Genomic DNA, 9821 nt, shown 5'->3' with positions numbered 1-9821 from the left:
TGAATGAATGAATGAACGGGAAGGGTTGAAGTGAACGTTAGGTGTGGGGAGAGAAGTAGTGTTAGGCTTGGGTGGAGTACAGGTAAGATTTCGGGGCAGCAATCAATCAATCATATTTATTGAACACTTATTATGTGCAGAGTATTGTAGTCAGCATAGCTTCAAATCCTCCCCGAACCCAACATCCCACACTCGCTCCTTGACCTTCCAATCAGAGGGGCCTGGCTTCATTCTGTGATAAAGCAACCCACCAGGAAGAATGTATAGGATGCGAATGGACTGCCATGAATATCATTAAACAGTAACACCACAGGCAGAAAAAAAAAGGGAGCCTTGGAAACCCCAGTGATCCCAGCCAACCGTGAGGCAGCTGGAGAGGAAGACTGGGGAGTTTTTGGACTGGGGTTGGGACTGAAGTTAGGGATGGAAACGGGATGGAGATTGGGGTGCTAGAGGGCAATTTAGAATGCTGGATGATCCGTCCTTGTCCAGTCAATGGATGGTATTTATTGAGTGCTTACTGTGTGCAGAGTACTGTATTGTTTGGGAGAGTCCAACAGGGTGGGTGCCCAGGAAGCCAATATAATAATAATGTTGGTATTTGTTAAGCGCTTACTATGTGCAAAGCTCTGTTCTAAGCGCTGTCCCTCCAAATGTCCTGTTGCCTTTGTTCCTTTAGATTGTAAGATCGATGTGGGCAGGGCATGTGTTTGTTTATTGTTCTACTGTACTCTCCCAGGCTTTTAGTACAGTGCTCTGCACTGCTTACTGCACTCAATAAATACAACTGAATGAAAGTCAGAAGCAGAATGCTGGGTTGGATGAACCATCATGTCTGGCCGGTAATGGCTCTGCTTCAGATTGGAGGCAGAGGCAGGGAGAAGGTGGAGGCTGGGCTCTGTGTGGGGGTAATGGTTAGGGTTGGGATTAGGGTCAGTGTTAAAGTTAAGGTTAGAGGTGGGGCAGGGTTGGGGTTCACACTGGGGATGGGGAATGGGGTGATGATGATTTGGGGATGGGGTTAATGGCGGAGTCAGGAATGGGGCTGGGGATTAGGGTGGGGCCAGGGTTGGTGTTGGGGATGGTTTGGGATTGTGCTTTACTTGGATCGGGACTGGAGCGTGGGCTGGGGTGGGGATGTTGGTTTTGGGAGAGGATGGGGGATGGGGTGGGGCTGTGGTTAGAATGAGGCCCAAGGTTCAGGGTGGGTGGGGCTAAGATTGAGTAAGGAATGGGTTCGGGATGATAATGATGATGATGGTATTTGTTCAGCGCTTACTACGTGCCAGGCACTGTACGGAGCTCTGGGGTGGATAAAAGCAAAATGAGTTGGACACGGTCCCTCTCCCACGTGGGACTCACAGTCTCAATCCCCATTTACAGGTGAGGTAACTGAGGCCCAGAGAAATGAAATGACTTGCCCAAGGTCACAGAGCAGACTAGCAGAGAAGCAGCATGGCTCAGTGAAAGAGCAGGAGCTTTGGAGTCAGAGGTCATGGGTTCCAATCCCGGCTCCGCCAATTGTCAGCTATGTGACTTTGGGCAAGTCACTTCACTTCTCTGGGCCTCATTTACCTCATCTGTAAAATGGGGATTAAGACTGTGAGTCCCCGGTGGGACAACCTGATCACCTTGTAACCTCCCCAGCGCTTAGAACAGTGCTTTGCACATAGTAAGCGCTTAGTAAATGCCATCATTATTATCATTATACGTGGCGGAGCAGGATGGAGGGAGGATGAGGCCTGGAATCCGGGGGCCCTGGGGAAGGGTTCTTGGTGGTAGGTTTTGGGTGGGATCGGCGGACCCTCCTCTCCAGGTGGGGCGCAGGGAGAGCTAGAGCAAGGGAGAGGGAGTCGGAGGGCCGGGGAGGGTCTGGGCTGTGGGCCCCTCCAGGATTAGTTGTTCCTCATGGTCTCCTGGATCCAGTCCAGGAATTTGCAGATGCTGGTGAAGACGCCGGGGCTCTTCGGAGAGGGGCAGGGCTGCCCACCCCAAGAAACGAGTCCATACAGCTGCCCGTCGCAGAGAAGGGGTTCCCCTGGAGAATTCCCCTGGGGTCCAGTGGCGGGGGGAAGGGGAGAGAGAGAGAGAGATCCGTTTTAGGGTGTTCCCCAAATGCACACCCTTGGGGTTTGGTAGGGGGACCTCCCAGCCCCCTTCCCGAGGGAGAGGGGCCCACCCCAAGCGCCCCCCGACCCCAGGCCCCACCTGGCACGTCTCCCGGCTTCCAGAAAGGGGCGCAGCACACAGCATGTTCTCCGTGACCCCCGACCCCAGCAAGGACCGGCAATCGTTGTTGCAGATCAGGGGGCTCGGAATAGACAGAGGAGCTCCTGGGGGGAAAAGGGGAGGAAAGTCCGGGAGTCCCAAGGGGCCTAGGCCAGCCCACCACCCCCTCCCAGGCCTCCCCCTTCCCCCCCACTACAGGACCCTGTCTACTTGTTCACCTGTGTCCTTATTTTGTTTTGTTGTCTGTCTCCCCCCTTCTAGACTGTGAGCCCCTTGTTGGGTAGGGACTGTCTCTGTATGTTGCCGATTTGTAATAATAATAATAATATGGGTATCTGTTAAGCACGTGGCTCAGTGGAAAGAGCCCGGGCTTGGGAATCAGAGGTCGTGGGTTCCAATCCCGGCTCCACCACTTGTCAGCCGTGTGACTTTGGGCAAGTCACTTCACTTCTCTGGGCCTCAGTTCCCTCATCTGTCAAATGGGGATTAAGACTGTGAGCCCCACGTGGGACAACCTGGTCACCTTGTATCCCCCCAGCGCTTAGAACAGTGCTTGGCATATAGTAAGCACTTAACAAATGCCAGCATTATCAGTGCTTAGAACAGTGCTTGGCACATAGTAAGCTCCTAACAAATGCCATCATTATTATACCATTATACCAAATGCCATTACTGTACCACATGGGACTAACAGTCTTAACCCCCATTTTCCAGATGAGGTAACTGAGGCCCAGAGAAGTGAAGTGACTCGCCCCAAATCACACAGCTGACAAGTGGTGGAGTCGGGATTAGAACCCATGACCTCTGACCCCCAAGCCCGTGCTCTTTCCACTGAGCCACGCTGCTTCTCTTGTACTTCCCAAGCGCTTAGTCCAGTGCTCTGCACACACAGTAAGCGCTCAATAAATACGGTTGAATGAATGACCCGGCTCCCCCAGGCCCCGCCCCCTTACTCTGCCCCCTGGGGCCGGGGGTCCAACTGGCGAGGCTGCAGCGGCTCCAGGGTCCCGGGCAGACGGAGGGCAGGGCGAGGGGCTGCGGGCCGACCCCCTGCAGGGGCCTCCACAGCCGCAGCAGCATCAGGTCGTTATCGTGGGGGCCGCTCGGACCGGCCGAAGTGAAGTTGGGGTGGGGGAAGAGGCGGCCCGAGAACCGCAGCTGGGATCCGGCTCGCACCCAGAACCGGCTGTGGGGTCGGGGGGACTCGGGTCAGGGCCCTTGTCCCGGGCCCCCAAACCGATCCACTCGTTCCCCTCACCTCTGCTCGCCCAAGTTCATTTACCCACTCCCCATCATTCCAGTCCCATGCTCCCCACTCCATCCTGACCCCAGCTTCCCCCTCCATTCCAGCTCCCAGCTCCCCCCTCCATCCCAGCTTCCCCCTCCATTCCAGCTCCCAGCTCCCCCCTCCATCCCAGCCCCCTGTCCCCCTCCATCCCAGCCCCCTGTCCCCCTCCATCCCAGCCCCTAGCTCCCCCTCCATCCCAGCCCCTAGCTCCCCCTCCATCCCAGCCCCCTGTCCCCCTCCATCCCGACTCCCAGCTCCCCCCTCCATCCCAGCCCCCTGTCCCCCTCCATCCCAGCCCCCAGCTCCCCCTTCATCCCTCTCCCTAACTGCCCCCTCCATCCCAGCTCCCAGCTCCCCCTCCATCCCACCCCTAGCTCCCCCATCCCAGCTCCCAGCTCCCCCCTCCATCCCAGCCCCCTCCTCCATCCCAGCCCCCTCTCCCCCTCCATCCCAGCTCCCAGCTCCCCCTCCATCCCAGCCCCCAGCTCCCCCCTCCATCCCTTCCCTAGCTCCCCCCATCCCAGCTCCCAGCTCCCCCCTCCATCCCAGCCCCTAGCTTCCCCTCAACCCAATCCCCAGATCCCCCCATCCACCCCAGCCTCCAGGTAATAATAATAATAATTATGGTATTTGTTAAGTGCTTACTATCTGCCAGCCGCTGTAATAAGCACTGGGGAGGATCCAAGCAAATGGGGTTGGACCCAATCCCTGTCCCACGTGGGGTTCACAGTCTCAATCCCCATTTGAAGATAAGGTAACTGAGGCCCAGAGAAGTGAATTGACTTGCCCAAAGTCACACAGCAGGCAAGCGGCCGAGCCGGGATTAGAACCCATGACCTTCTGACTCAAAGGCCTGTGCTCTATCCACTCGACACCTGACCACATGTTTTGTTTTGTTCTCTGTCTCCCCCTTCTAGACTGTGAGCCCGTTGTTGGGGAGGGACTGTCGCTATATATTGCCAACTTGGACTTCCCAAGCGCTTAGTTCAGTGCTCTGCACACAGTAAGCGCTCAATAAATACGATTAAATGAATGAATGAATGAAATCCCCATCCACCCCTGTCCCCCACTCGCCCTTCACCCCAGCCTCCAGCTCCCTGCTCCGTCTCAGTCCCCAGATCCCCCCCTCAACCACCCAACGCACACACCCATAAATGTACACACATACACAAACACACACTCACGGGCGGCGACAGTGGGCAGCGGTCAGCACCCAGCGCTCACTGACCATCACGGCAGAGCACTGGTATTTGGCTCGGAAGAAGAGGGCAGCGGGCAGGACGGGGGTGCTGGGGGGAGAGTTGTCCAAGTGCTCCTCGTCTGCGGCCTCCTCTTCCTCCTTGACCTCCTGATCCCATGGCTTGGCCTCTGGAGAGAGGGCTGTAAGACTCAAAGACAAGGCCCTCCTTAGAAGATGGCCAGCGGTGTTGGGGCAGAGAGGGAGCCCTGTGGCAGGGGACTAATAATAATAATAATAATAATAATAATAATAATAATGACGGCATTTGTTAAGCACTTACTATGTGCAAAGCACTGTTCTAAGCGCTGGGGGGATACAAGGTGATCAGGTTGTCCCACGTGGGGCTCACAGTCTTAATCCCCATTTTACAGATGAGGTAACTGAGGCTCAGAGAAGTGAAGTGACTTGCCCAAGGTCACACAGCAGACGTGTGACAGAGTCGGGATTCGAACCCATGACCTTTGACTCCAAAGCCCGTGCTCTTTCCACTGAGCCACGCTGCTTCCCAAGGATTCATTCAGTCATTCAATCATATTTTGGACCATGTTTTGTTGTCTGTCTCCCCCTTCTATTCATTCATTCATTCAATCGTATTTCTTGAGCGCTTACTGTGTGCAGAGCACTGTACTAAGCGCTTGGGAAGTACAAATCGGCAACAAATAGAGACGGTCCCTACCCAACAACGGGCTCACAGTCTAGGAGGGGGAGACAGATAACAAAACAAAACATGAGGACAGGTGTCAAGTCAGCAGAATAAATAGAAGTAAAGCTGGATGCACATCTTTAACAAAAAAAATAGAATAGTAAATATGTACAAGTAAAATAAATAGAGTAATCAATTTGTACAAATATATATACAGGTGCTGTGGGGAGGGGAGGAAGGTAGGGCAGGGGGGATGGGGACGAAAAAGGGGGCTTAGCCTGTGAGCCCGTGTTGGGTAGGGACCACCTCTATATGTTGCCGACTTGGACTTCCCAAGCGCTTAGTACAGTGCTCTGCACACAGTAAGTGCTCAATAAGTACGATTGAATGAATGAATGAATGAATATTTATTAAGCGCTTACCGTGTGCAGAGCACTGTACTAAGCACTAGGAAAGTGCAGTACAACAATAAACAGTGACATTCCCGGCCCTTAAGGAGCTCACCGTCTAGAGGAGGGGAGACAGGCAATGATACAAATAAACAAAATTACAGATATACACATAAATGCTGTGAAGCTGGCTCCAGGGGGAGAGCCAAAGGAACAAATCAGGGTGACACAGAAGGGAGTGGGAGAAGAGGAAAAGTGGGACTTCGTCTGGGAAGGCCTCTTGGAGGAGAGGGGCCTTCAATAAGGCTTTGAAGGAGGTGGGGAGAGTCATCGTCTGTCGGATATGAGGAGGGAGGGTGTCCAGGCCAGAGGCAGAAAGTGGGACAGGGGTCAGTGGGGAGAAAGGAGAGATCAAGGCACAGTGAGGAGGTTAGCACTAGAGGAATGAAGTGTGCTGGCTGGGTTATAGAAGGAGAGAAGCGATGTGAGGTAGGAGGTGGTAAGGTGATGGAGGGCTTTAAAGCCAATCGTGAGGATGTGAGAGTTGGGGCTGGGGGCTGGCCCCTCCTCACTCCCCCATCCCTTCCCACCAGCCTCTCAGCCCCCTCCATCCTGTTCCCCGACTCCTCCCTGTTTTGAACCAGGGAGGGGACCACGCAGAGACAAACACACACAATCACACCAATTCAGAGACACCCACAGGTAACAAAACATATGCCTTCACAAACACACAAATACTCCCACACAGCCACACACCCACAGAGATACCGTCACAAGTATACCGGAACACGACTGGCACACACACTAACACAGTATACACTGAGTCTCAGCTCTGCACACAGCCTCAGTCCCCAAACACATCCACGTGGAGGCTTGGCCCAATAATAATAATAATAATGTGACACGTTTAGACATACACACAAATGCAAATGGTATATAACCAGGCATCTCCTCACTCCCATTCACAAGCCCTTGGTGTAGGTACAGCCATATAGACAAATGCTGGCACACAAACACACAGTGTCACACACTCAATGTCACCCTAATTCCTCAGTAGCAGCACCATGTGTCTCTCTCTCTCGCACATACATACAGAATCATAGTTACAGTCTCTCCACACACATAGTCACAGTCTCTCCACACACATAGTCACAGTCTCTCCACACACATAGTCACAGTCTCTCCACACACATAGTCACAGTCTCTCAGCGTGGCTTAGTGAAAAGAGCATGGACTTGAGTCAGAGATGGTGGGTTTGAATCCTGGCTCTGCCACTTGTCAGCTGTGTGACTTTGGGCAAGTCACAACTTCTCTGGGCCTCAGTTACCTCATCTGTGAAATGGGGACTAAGACCGTGAGCCCAACATGGGACAACCTGATGACCTTGTATCTACCCCAGCACTTACAGCAGTGCTTGGCACACAGCAAGCACTTAACAAATACCATTATTATTATTATTATCACACCTACACCATCTCTCTCCAATGACATACACACAAACTATCGCGGACTCCCTCCATCACACACAGCCAGGGTCTCCATCACACACACATTCTCCAACAACACACAAAGAACCACAGCCTCTCTCCACCACACAGGCAATCGTAGTCTCTCTCCACCACACACACTCATTCTCCAACAACGCAAAATCACAGTCTTCCTCCATCACATACATGCAGTCACAGTCTCCATCTCTCTCTCACACATCTATACACAAGTCAGCGTTCCTCCATCACACACACACACACACAGTCGCAGTCTCTCACAATCCACTCTCTCAGTCACACACACAAAAGTGTATCACAGTCTCCCTTCACCACATCCACACACAGTCACCATCTCTCTGCGTGTCACACAACAGAGTCACGTTCACGACTTATGATCTCCCTCCACCACACAAGCTCACAGTCTCATTCTCTTTCCATCAGACACACACATTCTCCAGCAGCATACAGAGTTGCAGTCTTCCTTCATCACACACACACACATGCACACAGTTGCAGCCTCCATCTCTCTCACATACGCAGTCACACACAAAGTCACAGTCTCTCTCCATCTCTCACACACCATCATCCCCCCTACAGTTACACACTCACACACCCCTTACACACAGAGGCAGTCTCCATCTCTCTCACACACTGTTGCAGTCTCTCTCCATAGCTCTCTCTCTCACACACAGAGTCACATTCTCTCACCATCTCTCTCACACAATGTCACCACCCCCTCCCCTCCACACACACACAGGCACACACTTACACCCATATACACACAGACACACACAGTCGCACACAGACACACACAGTCGCAGTCTCCATCTCTCTCACACAAGTTGTAGTCTCTCCATCTCTCTCACACACAGAGTCACATCCTCTCTCCATCTCATTCATTCATTCAGTCGTATTTATTGAGCACTTACTGTGTGCAGAGTGCTGTACTAAGCGCTTGGAAAGTACAAGTTGGCAACATAAAGAGACGGTCCCTACCCCACAACGGGTTCACAGTCTAGAAGGGGGAGACAGACAACAAAACAAAACACGTGGACAGGTGTCAAATCAGCAGAATAAATAGAAGTAAAGCTAGATGCACATCATTAACAAAATAAATAGAATAGTAAATATGTACAAATGGTCACCCCCCCCCCCACAGACACACACACACAGGCATACACTCACACCCATACACACACACACAGACACACATAGTCACAGTCTCCATCTCTCACACAAGTTGTAGTCTCTCCATCTCTCTCACACACACACAGAGTCACATTCTCTCTTCATCTTTCTCACCCAACATCATCCACACAGGCAAGGACACCAAGACACACTCATGCGCACGCACACACACGCACACAGTGGCAGTCTCCATCCTCTCTCTCCCACACAGTCCCATTCCCCTCTCCATCTCTCTCACACAGAGTCACACACTCATACACACACCCACACCCACACACAAAGTCCCGGGCAGCCTTCACCTCTCACCGGCAGACAGCAGAAGCGCCAGGCCGAGGGCGAGGAGGGCGTTGAGGGTCATGGTACCCGAGGGCAGGAGATGCGAGGAGGCCTGTCCTACCACGGTTGGCTCCCGGGAGCATCTGGACGAGCCGAAGCGGGGTACGAGGGGGTGCGGGGTGTGGAGAGGGTGGGGTGGGGGCCTGGCTAGCTCCTTCCCTGCCCCTCCCCTCCCTGCCCCACCCGGCTCCATCCTCCCCCAGGCCTGACCATCGTCCCTGTCCCGCCCAGGAGCAGTGGGCAGGATGAGGATCGGGAGGGGCTGGGCGGGGACGCTCCCCCCCACCCCCACCCAACCCCCTCTCTGGGTCTCAGTTTCCCCCTTCCCTCTTCTTCTCTCCTCCTTCCCTTCTCCTCCCCCAGGCTGGAACCAGAGGGGAAACCCCGGAGGCTCGGAAGGGCCTTGTGTTGGCGGGGGTCGGGGCAGGGAGGAGGGGCAAGATTGTGATGGGACAGGATTGGAAACTGGACGTCCAGCCCTCGGGACCCCCACCCCCCAGCCCTCCAAACCTGCCGTCCCCACCGCCCACTGCCCTCCCATAGACCATCACAGTCACAGACTTCTTCCATCTCACACAAACACACAAGCACACAGTAAGTGCTCAATAAATACAACTGAATAAATGAAACACACTTGCCCTGAGCAGACCCCCCTCTTTCACCCCACTCCATCACCTTTCCTCCACCTCCACCTCCATCACCACCAGGGTTTGGGGGTGGGGAGGAGGAGGTTCTTATTGAGGAGACTCTGAGGGAGGGGACCTGAAAGTGGAAGGGGAGGAAAGGGAGAGGGGGAAGAAGGCTTCTATCCCTACTCCCCCCTATTTCCTCTCTGAGACCCCATTCTGGGGCCCCTAACCCAATCTCCCTCTTCACTGCGGTCATCCTCCTGTCTCCACACCATGCAATCCTTCCTTCTGGTTCACAGGTCCCAGTCCCACGTCTCCCACTCGAGACCCATATTCCAGGTTCTGCTGGAAATTTGAGGCAGGATCGGAGTAGGACAGAGCCAGACACACAC

The 9821-nt window shown here is 53.8% G+C and overlaps 1 protein-coding gene across 1 annotated transcript; it reads right to left on the bottom strand.

The window, feature by feature from the left end:
- Positions 1-1895: 1895 nt before the first annotated feature.
- LOC119945797 (kallikrein-11-like) lies at positions 1896-8822 on the bottom strand. Its single transcript, XM_038766981.1, has 5 exons — positions 8764-8822; positions 4702-4923; positions 3183-3415; positions 2209-2333; positions 1896-2051 (listed from the first exon to the last, which is right to left on the bottom strand). Exons 1-5 carry the CDS (start codon positions 8820-8822, stop codon positions 1896-1898), a joined length of 795 nt encoding a protein of 264 aa, XP_038622909.1.
- Between the last annotated feature and the right edge of the window lie 999 nt (positions 8823-9821).

The sequence above is a fragment of the Tachyglossus aculeatus genome, chromosome 26 (assembly GCF_015852505.1).
Source record: "Tachyglossus aculeatus isolate mTacAcu1 chromosome 26, mTacAcu1.pri, whole genome shotgun sequence".
Classification (NCBI taxonomy): Eukaryota; Metazoa; Chordata; class Mammalia; order Monotremata; family Tachyglossidae; genus Tachyglossus; species Tachyglossus aculeatus.
Note: the sequence above shows the minus strand (reverse complement) of the source record. Positions and strands in the feature narration are given on the sequence as shown.